Source organism: Hyalella azteca, unplaced genomic scaffold, assembly GCF_000764305.2.
Source record: "Hyalella azteca isolate HAZT.00-mixed unplaced genomic scaffold, Hazt_2.0.2 contig12448, whole genome shotgun sequence".
Taxonomy (NCBI): Eukaryota; Metazoa; Arthropoda; class Malacostraca; order Amphipoda; family Hyalellidae; genus Hyalella; species Hyalella azteca.
The window spans coordinates 141226-162149 of NW_025942407.1; the positions used below are offsets into that span (position 1 = coordinate 141226).

At 39.0% G+C, this 20924-nt stretch overlaps 3 protein-coding genes across 4 annotated transcripts in view; 2 read left to right on the forward strand and 1 right to left on the reverse strand.

Moving 5' to 3' along the window:
- LOC125178759 overlaps positions 1 to 20924 on the reverse strand; it is a 56903-nt gene that overhangs the window by 23265 nt on the left and 12714 nt on the right. Inside the window, exons 2-5 of the mRNA XM_047883279.1 lie at positions 18747 to 18973; positions 17954 to 18086; positions 14680 to 14819; positions 12685 to 12910 (exon numbers count right to left, since the gene is read on the reverse strand). Of these exons, the coding sequence (XP_047739235.1) occupies positions 12685 to 12910; positions 14680 to 14819; positions 17954 to 18086; positions 18747 to 18973 (726 nt within the window). The remainder of the gene's footprint in view (positions 1 to 12684; positions 12911 to 14679; positions 14820 to 17953; positions 18087 to 18746; positions 18974 to 20924) is intronic.
- On the forward strand, positions 900 to 3062 carry LOC108674918. Of its 2 annotated transcripts, none has more exons than XM_018162899.2 (4): positions 900 to 1243; positions 1572 to 1739; positions 2176 to 2361; positions 2533 to 3062. In XM_018162899.2, the coding sequence occupies exons 2-4, from the start codon at positions 1718 to 1720 to the stop codon at positions 2952 to 2954; spliced, it is 630 nt and encodes a 209-aa protein (XP_018018388.1). In that variant the 5' UTR covers positions 900 to 1243; positions 1572 to 1717; the 3' UTR covers positions 2955 to 3062. The 2 variants fall into 2 exon arrangements, with proteins under 2 accessions (XP_018018388.1, XP_018018387.1); XM_018162898.2 differs by having other exon boundaries at positions 900 to 1223.
- On the forward strand, positions 3830 to 11809 carry LOC108674914. The gene is made up of 6 exons (XM_018162893.2): positions 3830 to 4311; positions 5127 to 5288; positions 5648 to 5848; positions 8631 to 8792; positions 9167 to 9382; positions 11149 to 11809. Exons 1-6 carry the CDS (start codon positions 4107 to 4109, stop codon positions 11433 to 11435), a joined length of 1233 nt encoding a protein of 410 aa, XP_018018382.1. The 5' UTR covers positions 3830 to 4106; the 3' UTR covers positions 11436 to 11809.

Genomic DNA, 20924 nt, shown 5'->3' on the forward strand with positions numbered 1-20924 from the left:
ATTCTGTTGCAGTCGGGAAAGTTGAATATATCCACGGTAACGAGAACACAGGTAGACAAATTTGGTAGCGGCTACAGGATAAACTAAGTGAAAATGCCCCCTCGAAATTTCCCGTTCCATCAAAAATGGCGTTTGACCAAACCTCGAAGTATTTGTCGGAGCTTTCGTGTTCAAATATTTAACAATTTTAAAATCTGCTTCTAAAACATCATTAATTAATTTACGTTTCAAAAATAGACAATTATTGCCCTTGACAGCAGACGTGACGACAACAATAATAATGTCAGTCTAAGCGTGATATCCATACTAAATTTGTCAGACAGAAATGAACATTGTGTATCGTTTGAAAATAATTTTTTGGCCAATGATGGCTGGTACTTTCCTCTATAATGGTTAATCTTTTAGAATAGCTCTCTATGTCAATAGATAGAATGTGAAAGGTTTTCGCGTTTTAGTCAAGGAAATGATTAATAAAGCAAATAAATTAGCTGCTATAGATTACACAAATTATTTGCTTAATGAAGGATGAGACAATTATTTTTCATTGAAGTGTCCAACTCATTGGAGGGTAAACATCCTGTTATTCTGCTGGGCTTAAGATTCGATTCTCAACGATAAAGGTTAATTTAATAAACTAGAACAAAAGAAATGTAACCCCCTTGGTAAGATTGCCTACCATGATAGCCGAAAATATAAATTTTAATTAGAAAATTTTCTCGTCTCGAGATATTTTTTTCGCATATGATAGTTCGTAGCCAATTTCGTTGCAAATTTTCTCAACTTTATTGCTTTATTCTACTTATTTGCATGTAAATGTTTTCGCAACTGGAATGAATGAGTTTTCATCGAATTATTAGACTCTTTTTCACACGGTTTTAATTTTTTAAATATATTTTACTTATCTTTTTAGTGAGGACTTAAAAACGACGACGCAGAAATGCTGACAGTTTTAGTAGTGTTATCTTATCTACCTCTTGTAATAATTTTAATGGGCAAATTGATGCCTCTGCAAATTGTCTCAACCAAATTTTTAAAATTTCTGACACGAAGTCTCTTGCTGTTCCTGCTTTGCCTTATTCTACATCCATTCACTCCATCTTCGTATGATGAGTTAGTTACACTCAATGTCTCTCTAGGCTACGTCGAGAGTGAGAATTTTGATATAATAAAAAGCAGAAGCATTTCGTCCAAATTTGCTTCTATCATTACTATGTCATCAACGGGTAAGAAATTATGGTATGAGGTATGTTAACTATATATGTAGTTTTTCAGTTCAAATTTGTTTCGATTCACATTATATTTGATAACCGAAAATAAAGCCTGTTATAGGTACAGAGTCTATTAATAATGGAATTAACCGAATTGAAATTCCTTGGATTCACATTAATCAACTCTACCCTTATTAATGTCACAATAATTTATATTATATTAAACAATGAAGGGTCAATACTCTAGTATTTTATTTTTTCCATTTATAATTCTAAGCATAACCTACAAAATTTAAAATTACCTTCGAGAAAACAAACTTTAATATTTAAATGTGTACATCTTCTTGAATCTCCATTTTTTAGAGAAATGCGTCAACGACTGCAACTTGAACGCACAGTGCAGCGCGGCGCTGGCGACCAGCGACAGACACCTCTACTACCGCTGCCTGCACTTCGAACATCCACCACGCCAACTCAATGTACTTCCCATCTACCATGAGCAGTCGGTCATGTACTTCAAGAAATCTAAAGGTGCGTTTTTCACTTTCTTCCAACGCAATAGATCCGCCAATTTCAATCAATAGAGCGAGAAAAAATGTTCCAAATGCGATTCTTTTGTTTCAAATATTGGTTCTTTTCCACCGTTTGGTTAAACAATTGTTTCTTTTCGATTAGTAATAGTGTAAGTCGGAATGTTAGTCAGTTCACCAGGCTGGAATGTGGCTATGTATGAATTAATTTTTATCGTGACTGAGAACATCACCCGCCGAGCTTCGTTTGACAAGTTTGTCATGATATTGCTATTGGCATCCAAGACAGACTAGTATTAATTCGTTTATATAGAGTTAACAAATAAATCAAAAGCTTTTGCCCTACAATACTGAACTCAGATTTATTTGTCACTACATTCAATGCAAGAATATGATAAATTATTTGTATGAAACTTTTCCGCCGAATCCTCGGGCAGCCGGTGCAGGCATTTCAGCAGATGGACTTTATTATTTCCTAAGTCCCAAGACGATGCATTACAGCGAGGCGGTCCAATTCTGCCAGAGTCACCTGGACTTGTACCAGCTCGCGCAGCAGCGCATTGACGTTAACCTCTGGCCTGTCATCGGCCAGTACATGAAGCGACTTATCGAAGACAAAAATGGTTGGTCACTTCTATATTGATACTTTTTGCCTGACAGGCGAAAATAAACTAATTTTGTGTCTGTACAAGCGTGATTTTTTCCATTTCCAAACTGAAATCGGTGATAATTATAATTTTATATTGGCATTGTCAAATAATTAAAATATTACTGACATGTAATTAATCGTTCAGATTTAGGTACAGGAATTTTTTTCGACTTCTTCGACGTCGAATACAGAGGCCAGAGAGTCCGTAAAATCTACGGGAGGTTCGCGAAGATGTTCACAAATCCATGCTCTGGCCGACAGCTCGCTCGATTTGGTCTTCTGTACAAAGCCTTCAACCGCGTGTTACCTATCGACGATTCTTCAGTAAAAGCTTACGCCTTGTGTCAAGGAGATATTCTTAACTTGGGTGGAAACAAGTACGAGATCGAGGCTACTCCAAAGGATCGAGGATTGACCAGAATTTGGAGCGAGGAAAATGGATGCGTAGAGATGTTGGACCCAAGAGATGTGATGGACACTGAAGTAGAAGATGACTACATTGGAGAAGAAGATGCTGGAGAACTGGAACTGTTTGATGAAGAATTCCAGCCTCAATATGATAAATGAATAGTGTTGAACGACTCCTATCTTTGGTAGAAGTTGTTTTCCAATTACAATTGATTATTCAAGAGCCGACAAAACAAAGCGATTAAAATGAATTTATCGTACTTTTAATAAGTTTGAATTTGATTAATGTTCCTAAACTTACTTTTTCAAAACGCTTTGGAAGGATTTCATCATGTCAGTACTTGGACCTAGTCGACCCTGAACGTTTACTGTCTTCAATGATTTCCGTTATGACAATCAATTTTTGCTCAGGTGATAAAAAAATTCTGCAATTTTCACAGTTTTTATCTAAAAATAATGGCTAGACTTTTTGCCCAGTTTTTTATTACAATCACGACTGCAAGCCAGTGAACCGCAAACAGTGACCTAATCACTCCCACGCATGATCAATCAGGAATAAAAAAAGTAAAACGTTTTCCAGACTGCGAAATGACCAGCGATCCGCAGGGAAGCAAACACGACTGGAAATTGAAAGAAGAAACTGCTCCTCGTTAGGCATGACCTAATCTGGTCTAATGCCTGAAACAATATTCCGTTGAATGGCTTTGTTGCAGGCATGAAAAGGCCTGGTCAAAGTTAATCAATTCCATGTATATCTTTCTTCTTTCATTGTGTACGGTTTGCTAGGGGAGATGAACGCTCCTCCGGACCCACGTTCAAAGTTTAGCTAAAACATTTTCATCTCACTGTCAACTTAGGAAATACCCTAACAAAATTTAGAGTCGCCCCAGCGTCTGGTAATCCAAATCAGAAGCTGCCGCGACTGTAAATTTTCACTGGGTATAGTAAATAACAGGTTTGGAACTTCATTGTATATAATTCTTCTTGGAACTTTCTATGCTGAATTTCTTTTTCTACATTTTTGGGTGCTTTTGCTTCAATCAATACTATGCAATGCACTAGATTTTTTTACATTTTGTTTTTATGTTAAGAAAGTCTTTGCCGAAAATATGACACCTTTTCAGGTCCCGGTGACCTTGGGTATAATTTAAATCATCTTTGGACAGCTTTCTGCAAGTTGTTAGGCATATTTTTGCCTAATGTGGATAGACTTTTATACAAGGTGTATTGACCAATACATTACATAGATTTAGTAATCGAAAATTGACGGAGTTTGTTGTGTATTTGAGTTGTAAATACAATAACTGAGGCATGAGTAGGAAAGCTCGAAATCGTCCCGGGCGGACAAAGACAGTTCTCGGCGTCGTGGGATTCGTGATTGCCTTGTTCTCGTACCTGATGCTGCAGCAGGATACTGAAGTAGAGCCTGTTGCAGGATTGCGTCAGAACTATGATGGATATTCTAACTATAGCTTGCCACTTCACTTCGCTTACAAGAAATATAACACTACAAAAGGTGAGATCAATTGCACTTTGAATTTTCTTGATTTGGCAATTCAGATGAAACCTGCGATATAACGTGATATATTTAAAATGCATGGGATTGCTTTTAAATTCATATTCAAATACAAATCGCCTGATAACTTTTTTAACAGATTGGAGACTAAGATTGTGCTGCATTTAAATATATGGGCAATACAAATTTCAAATAAAAAGCTTGCAGGAGATTTTGTAGTCCAGATAATCTGTTGCTTTAGGAGTTTTAAACAAGCAAATGCAAACATGTGTTCAGTAGAAACTGTGGTCGAAATTAATTATTTCTGAATTTTTTAAGGTACAATGTACACACATTGGCGGTGTTGCCGCGATTGACTTGAACGATTTGCGCCACTGCAAGCGTATGCTTTTTGGTTTTATTATATTATTTTAATGCTGATCAGCAGTGCGCATGAACCAACCTAAAATTAACTTTATGCTGAACGTTTCGTTCCTTTAAATTAGAACATTTAATTAATCCAGGTCAGTACTTGAGTAATCGCATTCAGCTAATGTTCTACTTCTACAATAAGAATTAATCGACGAACCTTAATTTGCTGCAGATATGAATGAACTTTGCAATATTACTATTAATTTTTTATTATTAACTCGAGTTGCAGTGTCAACATCCGAATTAGAATTTTCTTGTCGGCTGATATGCTGCAGCTACATATTTATGGCTTAGTTAAGAATGTATTAACCTCATATCGTAAGTAGTACTTTAAAATTTTACTGGTGCCGTTCGCCTGGTATCTTTTTATTAATTATGATATGTGTTCTATTTGGTTCTTGAAGTGTTGTGTGGAGCCGAGTGTACGTCGACCGACAGTTGCAACGCATTCACCTACAAGATGAATGCCAGCGTAAGTTGTCGCCTCTACCGACAACCTCCCACCGTCTGGGGCTACCAGGCCTCCGAGGATCCCACGGCAGATGTCTTCTTTAAGAAATATTTGTGTGAGTAGTGCATGGGGGAGTGGGAGTAGTTCCTATAGGAGCTAGGCCGACTGGAGTTGTTGTGGAGTTGATAAGGGTGTTTTTTCAGATACTTGTTCCTTTAATTCTAGAAATCTACTAAAAAATTTCGGTACAAAAATATTCGTGCTTTTCGGGTACAAATAATGTGAACTCGAGATAATATTGCTGATTTTGAGAGAGTTGTAAATGTGCAATTATGCTTATGCTCTAACTCGTGTAGAGCTACGTAGGACTTTCAAACAGGGCAGTTTCGAAGATCACGTATCCATAGACACTTATGACGTTTATATAGATTATGCCATCTGGGACTCGTTTAAATACCGTTTTATTATCTTCAGTTGGGCGTGCAAAGAGGACGCTGAATGGCAGATATTACTACATCGGGCAAAAATTAATGACTGTGAAAGAAGCAGCTAATCACTGCGAGACTCTGCCTGGGGGGATCTTTCAGCTTTCAGTGAATAGCGAAGAAACAGAACGACTCGGGTTATACAAGATCATGTACACCGTGCAGAAGCTGACCATCAAGGATGGTCACCGTGAGTAGCTTGCTCTTGTCTTTCCTAGCTTTCTTTGCTAATATTAAAGACATCATTAATGGCATCATAGTAATGGCAGCGAATAAATGTGCGTTTTTCTTCAAATTAAGAGTATATTTAGAGTTGAACTCGAACTCATTCAGGACAGAAATTTTTCCCAAGACTTTTGTTCTATAATATTTTCAAGAATTTCATATCCCTGAAAATCCGCATCAAAATTTTCACACGTAATCTCACATTTATTATACACTTTTCTCTGTCCCTCAGTTGATCAAACCCCATTCAAGTTATTCATCAAAACCGTCGCACAGCCTTCACAAATACCTAAAACTATAGCCTCTGAAATAGAGAAATACGATTTATTATGGAAGACTAACTTAGTCAAGTTGTACTTAACTCATAATGAGACTATCGCTGCGACAGATTTAAAGTCGCCTGAGATGGGATATCCCGTCTGTGAGGCTGACCCTCTGAACATCAACATAAATTTGAGGTTGGCGGTCAATAAATTCCCCGATTTCGATGTTGATCTTGACATCAGAGATATTGTTTATGAATAATATTAAAGTGCAGTGCAAGACTTGACTGATGAATAAGTGATGACTTTGGCTGTGACTAAGTTGCCAAGTTTTGTCTTGGTAATGAAGTTTGACTTTATTCAGAATACGTCATGAATGACATAATTGCTTTTTACTTCGTGTAGTGGGATAATTTAGTAATAATTTTAAATATTTTAATTGGTGCTCTCAATCATTTAAGACAAATTTAAAGGAATGCTGTACGTTTGTAAAATTTCAAAATTGACTAATTCTGAAACGGAAGGTTTAATCTGCTTCTGTGATATGTTTTTGATTTTTCCTTCACTTGTATATGTTTTTTACTGCAGATCTTAGGTCGCATTTTATCGTCGGTGCTGATATCATAAGTTTCTAACTATTTTCTGGTAAATATTTTCTTACATTTATTAATTGGCGGTCTATGCGATGGTATGCGGCTAATTTAAAAGCACGATTTTACTGATACCATAACGGTACTACAGGCAATATTTTATTGAACAAAATGCGGAGAATCGAACATAATCTCTCTTAGATATGTGAAAATATTGCAAGGGGGCAACTCTTCCTGTTGGTTTCGCGAAAAAGTGTCGCTTCGTAATGAAGAAATAAAATTTTGTCCGTAATACCCGGAAATGTTGATGCCAATATCTGTTCTAATGGAACAATTACTATACTGCCAACAAATTTCATTCGCATAAATTTCATTGCACAAAAAATTTAATGTTGATGTACCATTGAACGAAACTCGTTAGATTCCTCTCGGTTCCATTACAATAGCCAACAATAGGAAGAGCTTGCTAGGGGACTAGAGTGATCCTCCAGCCCTGAACTTAATTTCTATCATATGTTACAACAATCCAATCGAAACTCTAGATTTATCGCAGCATCAACGCTTGGATAATATTTGATCAACATACGATTGTAATTTGAAAGATCTGTTATGAATTCTTCTTTTCTCGACTTCTTTATGAATTCTCGACTTCTGTATGCGCAAATATCTCGTTGAGAAACGTTCATTGGGCTGTCTCACTACGGACTCGTAAGAAGTCATTGCATTTCTCATTGCCCTCCCAACAGCGACTACAGCATCTTACTGCAGGTTTCAGTTGTAGGGTTAAGTTGTGTAGGCAGGTTGGTTAAGTTGTGTAGGCAGGTTGGTTAAGTTGTGTAGGCTAGTTGGTTAAGTTGTGTAGGCTAGTTGGTTAAGTTGTGTAGGCAGGTTAGTTGTTGCAACCAATGTATATGTATATGTATATATTTTACACGAATGATTCTCTTCGATGATGCTCGTAAAAGTATTTATTTCTGCCTTCTAAAAAAATTCATCGTTTAAATGAACATGTCGGGCTTCAGCTGATGCTGTGCTCAGACTTAATTTCTTAGTTTTACAATTAAACCCAACTTTCCAGTTTTCAGGTCCGATTTCATTTCGTAAAATTTTATCGTTAGCACAATATTTTGCACATTTTTTAATTTATTTTAAGGTAAACAGCTGTTATTGCAGCAGAAGATTACCTTGTATACCGGATATTGTAATTTTTTAGCTTGCAAGATCCCGTTTATCTTTCGTTTAGTTTGATAGTGAAGTCTATCTCGTTTCGCTCGATAAAGCTTTTAATTGAGTTTGCCAAACTTATAACAGAAAAAAATTGTTATAAGTTAGCAACGAGCAATTTAGTTTTAGTAGCGATGCCAGTGCAAGTGAATGGACTGCGGGCTCCTCCAGATAATCGGAATGGTTTTCGATTGAGAAGATTCATGATACTACTCAATATCTGGTTCTTTTTCGGCGTAAATGCGCCCGCACTGTACATAAAAATCGTCAAATCTGAATTCTGGAAAAGTTTCGACGTTTTCGAATCCGTTTGGAGTTTCCCTGGGCTTAACTTACCTCCTCAATTCGCGTTCCGCATGTCCAACGCAAGCCGAGGTGAGCATGCAAAATTGGTTGGAGTTTTGAAATTTTTAAATGCGGAATTATTAATTTAAGGTTAAATTTTTTATATTCTTTAAAATTAGTCGCCTGATGTGTTGAGGCCGATGTGCTTTTGCACAACAAAAATTAGATTTTTCTATCTTCTTCGCAAGTGTGATACATTTTGATTTTCGAAATTGTCCAATTTAAGTTAATGCACACATGCCATCTATCTTCTTTCTATATGTTTTTGTATATGTTTTGTAAAGGATTTATATAGAATTTTCAATATTATTGTGAAATTTTCCAGAATTGTGCCTTAGAGAGTGTCATTGGCTGGACGACTGCAGAGCGGTGACGTACAAGGAAGCATTTAACAGCAGCTGCCGCCACTACAGACACACACCCGCTCACTGGGAGTACTCGGCCCACACTGACCGCAATGCGGTGGTCTACCTCAAGAAATCACTATGTAAACTCCAGATTTACTAGATAGTTTTCACAAATAGGGATTGAATAAATACCACTTTCCACTTTGACATAATCAATATGGATTGACAACGTTTAAAAAGATGTCTCCTACCGTAGAGTTCCATGACGTTTGCTTAATACTATGTCGTGATATATTTTTAAGGGCGAAAATTCATCATAATATTTCATTTATTTTAAATAAAAAATTCTTTTTGGGAGCGAATTTTCAACAATTTACTATCTGAAAGTGAACCAAACTTCCGATCAATTGCGATGAATTTTCGATAAAAAATTTCTTGTGCAATTTTCTTCAGTCGGCACCGAATTTTGCTTTATATGCAAAAATTCTAAAATGGAACAATGTTGAACTTTCAGTTCACGCCAACGCCACTATGAAGGGTAGAAAATTCTACCAGTTAAGCAGTATCGCGATGAATTTGACGGAAGCTGTGGCATTCTGCGACCAGTTATCGACCGAGAGAATGTCGCACGTCGCCGCCACGTACGAGCGTCCGCCCAAGCCTTCCTTCAAAGGCATGCTCGAGGAGCGCTACCAGCTCGCCTCCGAAGCCAGCAGGCTCCGTGAGAAAAGTGAGTAAGAACTTATTTTATTGAGTGTATGTATGCAATGCAGAGAAAATTTTATTATTATTTTACACCTCTATGAATTAGCTGAATGAAGAAAAGAGGCCGCATACCAGTCTAAAACAGAAATCAGATATTAAGCACCGCTTATTAATGAACCAGTGGCTCCGCACCCACTTGAACTAAATTTTTGTGCACTTCAAAGATATTGGAAGCGTGAAGCACTGGTCTGATATCTGGTAGTGTGAAGTACTGGTCTAGTAACTAGTAGTGTGAAGTACTGGTCTAGTAGCTGGGAATGTGAAGTACTGGTCTAGTAGCTGGTAGTGTGAAGTACTGGTCTAGTAGCTGGTAGTGTGAAGTACTGGTCTAGTAGCTGGTAGTGTGAAGTACTGGTGTAGTAGCTGGTAGTGTGAAGTACTGATCTAGTAGCTGGTAGTGTGAAGTACTGATCTAGTAGTTGGTAGTGTGAAGTACTGATCTAGTAGCTGGTAGTGTGAAGTACTGATCTAGTAGCTGGTAGTGTGAAGTACTGGTCTTGTAACTGGTAGTGTGATTTCTAAACGTTGAAAAGTGCTGAGAATTTCTTAAAAAAGAGAAAAATTCAATTTGATCTTTACGTATATAATATTTTTCTACAGATAATGAAAATTTTACTGTAAGAATAGAATACACGAGCATCAACGGAATTGTGATGTCATTATTAGACATTCATTAATGTTTAATGCAAAGTTATTTTTTTAATCAGCTTTCTTTGAATAAATGTTGATTTTGACAATCGAGTCTATAGTTTTTTCTTGGCTTTTCGTTTAACGAACCTGTGATTAATGGAGGTCACAGACTCAGCGCAAGGTAAGTTATTCCTCTGATGTGATTTTAACAATAATTTAATCTTGATATTTTCTGAACCATACGTTGCCCAGTATAGATTATTCTGGAAATTTGAAGATTCAGTCATCCCGATTCGCGTTGTTTCCCAACCTTTTACTGTCTACCTTGTCATGTCGAATCCAACCAACCCGAATCCCGAAACCAACATTCAACCTTGAAGTAATGTTATCATCCCATTCAACCCACCTTCAACCTATAATTTATATTAACTCCTACCTCGAACTTTGAAGGAAATTTGAATGGTACAATTTCTGAACAAAATTCTATTCATAAACTTTCGAAAATGAATATTTATCACAGTCCCCACAGGTAATGCCACAGGTTCCACCTCTAGAAATAAAATTTCACAATGGGATGACACACTCCGACACGATACGTAATCGAAACTTTTATTTTCAGCGCCGTACATCAAACGTCAATATTAATTTTCACAAATAACTACTATATTTGAATAAACTCTCATCGAACCCCTGAAATGACAAAGAACAGATGCAGGCGAGAATCATTCTCATCTATTGTATCTCGGACTACATGACATTTCTGTTCCGATCAATTCGCGGGTGGACTTCGCAGGCAAATTTTTACCCCGAAGCGAAGCTGGGACGGAAGGATGATATGGTCGCCGATAATTCGATGATACAGCGCGCTTATAATTGGATGATGCTGACCACCGAGCAATGTTTTCTCGAGCCGTGCTAATAATGTCGCGAATTTTGATCCGAGCCCGAAACTTGACAGTCGAGTTGGCATGCATAATTTAACTCGTTTACTGACAAGAGGCTCCGATGAAACTAATGTATTTTTTTATTTTGTATTTGGCGTAATTAATTATTGAGGATATTTTCTATGATGATTGCTGATTGAAATTTTTCTTTTTTTAGGCTCAAAATCTTCGCATGGCATCTTTTACCAGACGATAACGAACCTCTCCAAACTTGAGTCGCAAGACAACGGGCCTGTCAGACTAAGATCGTCTTCGTACGTGAGAACGTATCACATCTATGACGGTCATCACAAAGTTGCGCTGCTTAATTCGAGTGCGAAGGGCTTCGCCTTCTGTGAATATAATCCACTGATAGTAGACGAGGTTTCAGTTTTGGCTTTCACAGGTTACCCTGCATTTGATGTTGATATCGACTTACGAGAAATTGTTTATTCGTGGAACTAGAATAAAATTTACAAAGGCGCCGGCATCAAGCTAGATTGCACGAAACTTTGACACGCATTGGTTTTAAACGATAGACCATAGACCCTTATAAGTTATCCTTATCTCGCAAGTTTTGCAAGCTCAAATGCAGAAAACCCATTTCTTAAAATACGATTGAAATTGCGCCAAAAGTACGTTAATTCAGCCATTGTTTGAAATCCGGAATTCAACGGAAAATCGTTAGTTGTTGTTGACTCTAAGTTGGAGCTGCAATGTTGTTTCTTGTGTTTTATCTTGTTTCATTTTAGGCGAACGCGAAGTTTGATGGTTTTACAGGAATATAAGTTAACTTGATTGTTTTAGAAAATATACGTCGGCTTCTGGCCAAGTGTTCACTTCTTTTTTAACTTACCTTTCATGCTGCGCAATACACTTATTATTTATAGCCAATGACACGATTAATGTGCGTTTTAAAGACGAATCGTATCGACAAGCATAGGAGGAAGATTCTTATGGTCGCTTAACACGATGAAAGCAGCACGACTCACTAGCGCTGTCAGATGGCCTAAAAAAACAAGTCCTAGGATTATAGGAGGATTATGATTTGTATAGGTATCGAAAAAGTAGGATCCTTTGCTATTCGTATCAAGCTATTCGTATCAAGCACGTCTAAGTCACGACATGTGCTGGCTTCATTTTAGGTATTTTTTTCCAATGATATTCGTACCATTGCCTTTTGCACGTTTTGAGAAGAGATATTGATGTGATAAAACATCCTTTTGTTATTTTTTTATGTTTTTCATCTTTATTCCTGCCATCATTATTTCTCATCCCTATCATTCAGGCAAGAAATTTGTAGATTCCGGTGCTAAAATTAAATTTTCCCGTTTTCCGTAATTTAAAATTTAATGGAGTAGTCCTGCCATCAGAAATTTTGTCGTAAACGCAATTGAAAATAACTAAATCGCGGAATTGGTCCGGAAAAAGCAAACAACCTAACTGGGGGTCCCGCTGCGCACAACGTGTTGAAGGTGATATACTACTCGCAATTAACAAAGGTTTGTACTCACCACTGTAGTATTGCACCCACCACTGTAGTATTGTACTCACCACTGTAGTATTGCACCCACCACTGTAGTATTGTACTCACCACTGTAGTATTGTACCCACCACTGTAGTATTGTACCCACCACTGTAGTATTGTACCCACCTCTGTAGTATTGTACCCACCTCTGTAGTATTGTACCCACCACTGTAGTATTGTACTCACCACTGGAGAAGAGCCAGGAGAAGGCTAGTCTCTCCTGCGGCAAGACCACCGAGGTGGTCTGGTGGTATCCCGACAAGGTCTGCCTAGCAACACAGTCCACGTGTAGACCATCGCCCCCGAGCAGACCAGGGGGGATGTAAAAGTCTAGGGTGCTGCTAACCCTCACCGGGGGGCTGCCGGCCCCGCGTAGCTGGGGGGCGTACGACACTGACCAATCCGTGGGGGCCTGTCAGACGTACGATGTTGCTGTGTTAGTTTCGTAGAGATCAGAGGGTGTCTTTCGTTGGTTCTAATACACTTTAATCTGACAAACAAATGCATTATTGAGGCTTTGTAATTGATTGACATTTGTAGAGAACGTTAGTAACGTTACAAGCATTCACTAATTACTTCGATTTCTTCATTTCTTATAAAACTTCAATCCTAGAAATCTTAGACCTGCAACTTGCTTATGACGCTGGAAATTTTGTTAGTTTTCATCATTTGTTGCAGAAGTAAAACTTTCCGTTCAAAATTCATATAAATTCTTCCATTTTGTTGACCAGTAATTTCCGATAGATTTTTTTAATTAAGAAGCGATGTTTGTAAAATAGTCTCATCGTTACTGTTCCAAGAAATACGTGGGAAAATACGAGCTTACAAAATAGTAGCACATGGGAAAATACTATCTTACAAAATATGTTAAATAGCACATGAGAAAATGCTTGCTTACAAAATCATCGCATTAAAATCTCGACGGGAGGTCAAATGGAATTTCATCGGCAAGAAGCATTGCTGTTGAAAATTCTCAACTTCCCTATTTTTTACACTTCTGCGAAGAAATGTTCACACGTTTGCATAACATGGGACGTAATTACGCTCAAGCTTGTTCAGTCCAGTTCAAGTGGCAGCTCTCGAAACGGTGCGGGCTCAGCCCGTAGACTTCTAGCTTGAGGCGGACGCCTGATGTGAGATGACATCCACCACAAATACACCAATTTAAATAAAGGATAGAAGATCGAAAATGAATTTGTGGTCGATGAATTTCTGAATGCAGAGATATCTTTATCAGAGATTTCGGTGATGGGGGATGGTTTGTTAGATTAGAAATTTTAGGATAAGCCCATTCTTTAAACTTGTTCGTTCCTTCAGATCTTAATTTTCCAAGTCAGAATTTAGTAAATAAATTTGAATGCATCCAGAAATAATCAAAAAAATCATCAGAAAAAGTAAGTGAGGTTTTGAAGTTTCAAGCTGTATCTCTTATATAGATAAATGGAGGCCAAATTCTAGAGTATTCAACGTTGAATACAAAAAAATACAAGCACCCTGGATGATAAGAATATCCACATGGATTCAAATGTTACCGACGTCCTGAATTCGGCAGCCAGCAAGTGGTGAGTGGCTAATCCGATGACGTTAGAGTGGGCGTTGCCAATTGAGGCGCAGGCTGTCCGTAGACTTGGTCCATTAGACTGGATAAGCCGGCCGATCTTTCGACTGCGGTCACGACACGCGGATGGTGACGCTTGCAGGTAACGATTTTTCAGTCATAGTGACTAGTTCTTATTATTATTCGTGAAGGTGAGTGTCCATTATTGGAAGTATTTGTCCACTCTAAATGCTGAGGTTTTATTCATGATGACGAGTGTTCACTTATAATGATGTGTCTTCCTTCTCAATGAATGAGTGCTCCCTCATTTGAATGCTCATTCACTGATAATGAATTGTTCGCTTATGGTAATCAGCGTTACCAACTATCAATAGGCATTTACTCATACTGATGCGTGTCCCTCAACAATGAAAAAATTGCCGGGCTAAAGCCGCCTGTGAAGCCTTTTAGCTTATATGGGCATTCGCATGGAAGAATTTTATATTTATTCTCAAAATTTTCGATATTTTCTTCTTATGATTTTTTTGTATGCTCCTGCGTGAATAAAGAATAAAGAATGATGTGAGTTTACTAATGATTACTCAATAATGATAGATGGTGATGGGTGTGGTGGAAGGTCTCACCCGTTTGCCGTTGACGAGCCACGTGATGACGGGTGGTGGGGAGGCCGGGGGAGTGGAGCAGTTCAGCAGCACCCGTTGCCCTGACCGCACCTGCAGCGCTTCCTCCATGCCGTACATCGCGGGCAACCCGTCTGGTACGTCTGGGAGACAGGTATTAATAGGTCCTAATAGGTCTGGGAGACAGGTATTAATAGGTCCTAATAGGTCTGGGAGACAGGTATTAATAGGTCCTAATAGGTCTGGGAGACAGGTATTAATAGGTCCTAATTATTAATAATGGATGATGTTACAATTAAAATTAGGTCATCATTGAACTTGATTATCCTTAATATTATTCCTGTTACTTTAAATGCAGTTATTATTCAAAGCATCGCTATTAAATTCATCGTCCCTAATATTTATCAAGCTTATTATTTATAAAAAATTTTTGAAGTTAAATATCTTATCAGCTCATAAGTGATTCTAGTAAATATTGCGGTCGCCCTTCAGATATTTTGATTTTGTGAAAACATAAAAAGCTAAAAAATAATAAATTCATTTATCTGGTCGTCAACTTAGTATTCAAGACACCAGGCCATGCACATCACAAAACATTATGTGCAACACAAAACATCATGTGCGACACAGCATATCATGAATCAAATATATTTTTTCAGAATCCGGTATGCTTAAATTGCTGCGCCGCGAACTATGTATATGCAGGGATTGCGCAATGATTAGTGAAAGAACTGGCGCTCCAGGATGATCAATGGTTATTTATACTCCATTTAAATAACATCAGGAGAAATAAAGTCGATTATTCGTTCAAGCCAACAGTCCTGTTCGGTGATGCAAGAATTAAAGCATATCAACAAATTTTATTAGTAATTTTAAGCATTGACTGGTAGTCTGAGGTCAAGTCTTTATTCGGGAAGGAATGACAGAGGTAGGGCAGTGCAAAATATGTAGTTTCATTTTGACGAAAAGCGTTGACTTACTTATTAACCTTCAATTACATGCTTTAAAAATCCTTTTCCGTTAACCCACTTGGTATATTCCTGTTCAATATTCCCTAGGTCTGCCTCTCCCTCGGCTCCAGTCGTGACTACAACGTAATTAAGTCCTAGGAACCCCTCAACCCCCTCCCTCTTAGCCCCCCCCCCCTTCTGAGGGTCATATGGCAATTACAGAGCTGACTGCTAATCGCAGTGTGAGTGCTAGCACGCCAAATATAGCGGCAGCACTAGCAGTCTCAGGTAAACTAGTGCTGGCCAAAGGACTACCTGCTTTCCTGACAGGCTACCGTTACATGTTATCTGTGGCCTCTCATTGTGCCTCAGCCTCTTGCGGTCTAGGAAGGAGTATATTATTTTCTGTCGCTCGTATACTGAATGAGATGCTTAGCTTGACACAAACATATCCATTTATTTTTCTGCGGGAGTGATGGAACTATTGAGGAGGAAAAATATGCACATCTTCTCGCACGGCACCATAGCTAGCAGACCATTCAAGGCTTCTCATCTTGAATTTTTTATGAAATTTAGGGTAAAGATATGAACGATCGCGAATTAGTTGTTTGGTTTTAATTGTTCTGTGCAATATTTAGTAATAATATTTGTGTAATATTCTGTTTTAAATTTTGAATGCCGCAGGAAGATTCCGGCATTCGAAACCTAAAACCATGCGAATTTTTTTACAGGCAATTCTCAAACCCTCTTCAACTGAGTTTTTTTCACCACATCGTCTCCTAAACAAACTAATGGGGGAATATGAGACCCAATTCATGCCCATTTGAAATCCATTCTTCTGAGTTTGCCTTTCCTGAGTTCCCGAGTAGGTCGCAGAAATACCCATTTTTATCTGGTCAAAAAGAACGCACACATTCATGAGCTGATGGAGACAGAGCTGGACTTCTAGAATACGACTTCGTGTTGGCAATTCCTGGGCTTTTAGCTGAACGATGCGGGCGAAACCAAGACAGTTTACCCGCAATGGCATGAAACACTCCAGGCAGCAAAGGAAGATTTAAGCAGGCTCATGTGAAACTTGAGATTACGTTTTATAATATTAACCACAATATTTATTTCTGTGTCATAATCTTCTGCATGAGCTCATTTTAAATTGAAACACTCTTCCATTATTAATTATATTATGCTCGAAATCCATAACACTTAGTCTGTTGGCACAAACCTCGGTAATAATCAGGCTAAATGTCCCTTCCAATAAAGATCACATGTAAAAATTAAAATGAAAATTCATTTTAATTCCGTAGAATACTTTAGGTGAAATCCTGCAGTAGTTTGAAACAAGAATTATTCATTTGTTATTTATTTCGCTTCTCGATACCAAAAAAGTATCATGATTCGATAACAAGACCATCGTCCTTTTTTGTACCGCAGTAACTGTAATTTTACTCTACTCGACTGAAAAAAATCAGTCGTACAATAGCGGCATAAAAATTTTCAGTAATCTCACGCAAACTACATCGCCAAGTGACCAAGTCATCTTCGTCAAGGCATTCAAGAAATTTGCGGAAACACGGAAAGTAACTCCAGGTCGTCCGCCTCCTGCATTTGCGGCCCCACTTTTCCTGAGTTCTTTTGGCATAAAAGGACGGATGAGCGGCCAGGGTAAACATAAAAATGGTGACCTTTTGTTTTTGTCATTTAAATATTCAGACATTGAATTGTCATTGATATTTGTATAGTATATTGTAACAGTAAACATAATATAGTATATTGTAACAGTAAACATTATATAGTATATAGTAACAGTTAACAGGTACTTCGTGAAGATTGTTTCTTTCGAGGGATGATGTTTTGATATTATATAAATATTTCAATAAATCGTTGTCATTCATAGAGTTTCCATAAATTTATAAGTAATCTTTGAGGGATTCTAATCATATTAATGAGGATGAGGATTCTAATCATATCAATAAGCAAGATTTCCGACTACTGTGAGTGATCGTTGGAAATCAATTAATAATATTCAAGCGTTCGTCGTTTGTTCGTTCATACTTCGATTCATGGAGATGTTTTGCATACTCACTCACGCAAGCATACAGTGCATGCATTAAAAAGTAAAGTCGCTCTCAAACGACAGTCATATAGACTTGCTATGAGACATTGTTTACTCAACGATGCATTGAGAAAAAAGTATACAGATATATACATAATGAATTAGTAAACTGACTCACAAACAACAGTCATGTTGACGTGCTATGAAACATCGTTTACTCAACATTCCATTGAGGAAAAAGTATACAGAAACATAAGAAAGTAACCTGACTCACAAACAACAGTCATGTTGGCTTGCTGGGAGACTGTGTGGAAGGTTTGGTCAGCCATGACCTCGCACTTGTATACACCCGCGGCGTCTAGGCTCACAGGTTCCAGCATCACTCGCTCCAAGCCCTTGGACCCGTACTGGCATGTGAAAATATGAGAAACTTGAATAAAAATATTGGGTAGAAGCAATAAAAAATAACATCATGGCTTCCTTAACCAGTTATGTGGATTCATCATAAAGTATTTAGACATAAAATGTCATCCAAATGAACCCATCCTAAGTAGTTCCGATATTTCGATGGCTGGCTGTTGTTCTCCTGAACTGAATATATTCATCTATATATTTCAGGCTTCATCGGTACATTTGTTTATTGTTATCAAGATACTGCATATCCAATTGGACCACAGTGGTGCCTGAATGTTATCAATAAGATCCAATGGTTGGGCAGGAAATGGTACATCAGGATGGTGAACACTGCATGTAATTCCTGATAATTCCTGAGGCCTGAATGTTAAGTTCTCCATATTAGGTCGATTACGGACGATATAATTTGTTACAACTCTTTTGAATCACCATCGACGTATCAAGTCTATAACTATCAATTGATAATCACGCTACTATATCGATGAACAACAATGCTACAATCATTGACATAATCTTAATAGACGTAGTTCACTATTTACTCAACCAAGTGCAAATAAAAAATATTGTACCTGACCACGTCTTCCCGAGCATACTCTTGTTGTAAACATACAACTTATACTTCAACTTAACCTACACAGCTACACTATACTCACAGGATTGAGGTGTTCAGTAGCAGACATGTTAACAGACACGCCCGATGCGTGGTAGTATGACCGCTTAGGTGGTACTAGTTGGTAGAACTGGTCGTCGCCGCGCCACCACTTGAGGGTGTAGAGCTTGTCGCCCTCCTCCTCATAGCGGCACTCCAGCACCACCGCCTGACCCGCCGTCACCACCGCAGGCACGACCACCTCCACCACGCGGATACCTTCACTCGCCGCTGCACGGAAAACACACAATTTTAATGAGTTATTGAAATTTATCATACATTAAGGAGTTAGAAAGTGTTATCATCTGGATGTATTGATTTGTTGGAGTTCCGAAAAAGTGAAAAAATATAACTGTAGGGAGTGACGGAGAGCGCATTTTCTCGTCGACGAAAAAGTGAAATCACGGACGGACGGATAGACAGACAGACAGACGGACGGACGGACAGGGCGAGCACAATAAGGCATTTTTTCCATAAATGAGAAAATGCGCTAAAAAGAATCTACGAAATCCCTCAGTAATTGTTTGTGTAATATTTGAAGTTATATCAAAGAAGCTTCCATGTTTATGTCTGAGAAATAATAGTTGCTGCTTCACAGGCATTGTTTTCCTGCAGACCAATTTCCTAATAATTCGACAGATCAATTGCGGCATGCAAACTAGATCTGCTGCTGCTCACAGACGAAATAATTCCTGCAGTCAGAAAAAGAAATTGTGCCGATCTACCGCACAGACTTGGCTCCTTGCTGCTGCATAACACAATTGTCGTGCAGACTGGGCTGCTCGCTGCTTCGCGGCCCAGATGTCGTGCAGACTGGGCTGCTCGCTGCTTCGCGGCCCAGATGTCGTGCAGACTGGGCTGCTCGCTGCTTCGCGGCCCAGATGTCGTGCAGACTGGGCTGCTCGCTGCTTCGCGGCCCAGATGTCGTGCAGACTGGGCTGCTCGCTGCTTCGCGGCCCAGATGTCGTGCAGACTGGGCTGCTCGCTGCTTCGCGGCCCAGATGTCGTGCAGACTGGGCTGCTCGCTGCTTCGCGGCCCAGATGTCGTGCAGACTGGGCTGCTCGCTGCTTCGCGGCCCAGATGTCGTGCAGACTGGGCTGCTCGCTGCTTCGCGGCCCAGATGTCGTGCAGACTGGGCTGCTCGCTGCTTCGCGGCCCAGATGTCGTGCAGACTGGGCTGCTCGCTGCTTCGCGGCCCAGATGTCGTGCAGACTGGGCTGCTCGCTGCTTCGCGGCCCAGATGTCGTGCAGACTGGGCTGCTCGCTGCTTCGCGGCCCAGATGTCGTGCAGACTGGGCTGCTCGCTGCTTCGCGGCCCAGATGTCGTGCAGACTGGGCTGCTCGCTGCTTCGCGGCCCAGATGTCGTGCAGACTGGGCTGCTCGCTGCTTCGCGGCCCAGATGTCGTGCAGACTGGGCTGCTCGCTGCTTCGCGGCCCAGATGTCGTGCAGACTGGGTTGCNTCCACTCACACGAGGCAAGTCAATTTAATCCAGTCCAGCCATGTGCCTCACGAAGCAGTCGCATAAGCCACAATTATGAGGCAACGATTGGCAGTAAATCTCCTGGAATCATCGGTCAATTGTTAAGTACGGGGATTGCAGAGCCTTACGACTCGCTTCAAGGATCGTGCAATCCTACGTCATGGTGTGATTGGTGACGCTGCCTTTAAATCATAGACAGGTTATGGCAGACTGGAGAATATATGCACGTCGGTATACTTTTAAAGTTCAGATTTTCAAACGAGCAATGTAGCTAAAACCGTGTTGTTCTTATTTTTTTCTTTCAGTTAGACCTTTTTGAAAATATCGACCTTGTATTGAAAGACTTAGGAATAGGAAACATATGTTCGCATTGTCGGGAAAAAAATTCCTACACAAGCCAGATTAAATATTTGATGTTATTTCCTTGTTTGCAACCGGTATGATGAATTGTTAAAATATTTGATTCAAAAACAAAACTTTATCTTACAACAAATGCAATAAAATTTTCATTAACGTAAAAAAAATTGGCTTTTGTCTTGTGTGCGAGCTTTTCTGTGAAGTCATTAGACGTTCACACGCACGCCAATCTGTACAAGAAGCAACGCTTTTCCAGGAATGAATTTTTAGAAGGTTTCGTGAGCTTAGAAATTGAAAAAATAATAAGCAATAAATCCAGGATTTTGGTCACTGAAAATATT

Bases quoted from the DNA above. Each gene is read 5' to 3' on its own strand.
- LOC108674918 (XM_018162898.2), top strand. From the start codon at position 938: ATGCTGACAGTTTTAGTAGTGTTATCTTATCTACCTCTTGTAATAATT. The intron at 1,740-2,175 runs GTGCGTTTTTCA...ATCCTCGGGCAG, and splicing joins GTACTTCAAGAAATCTAAAG to CCGGTGCAGGCATTTCAGCA. The intron at 2,362-2,532 runs GTTGGTCACTTC...TTAATCGTTCAG, and splicing joins ACTTATCGAAGACAAAAATG to ATTTAGGTACAGGAATTTTT.
- LOC108674914 (XM_018162893.2), top strand. From the start codon at position 4,107: ATGAGTAGGAAAGCTCGAAATCGTCCCGGGCGGACAAAGACAGTTCTC. The intron at 4,312-5,126 runs GTGAGATCAATT...TGGTTCTTGAAG, and splicing joins GAAATATAACACTACAAAAG to TGTTGTGTGGAGCCGAGTGT. The intron at 5,849-8,630 runs GTGAGTAGCTTG...GAAATTTTCCAG, and splicing joins GACCATCAAGGATGGTCACC to AATTGTGCCTTAGAGAGTGT.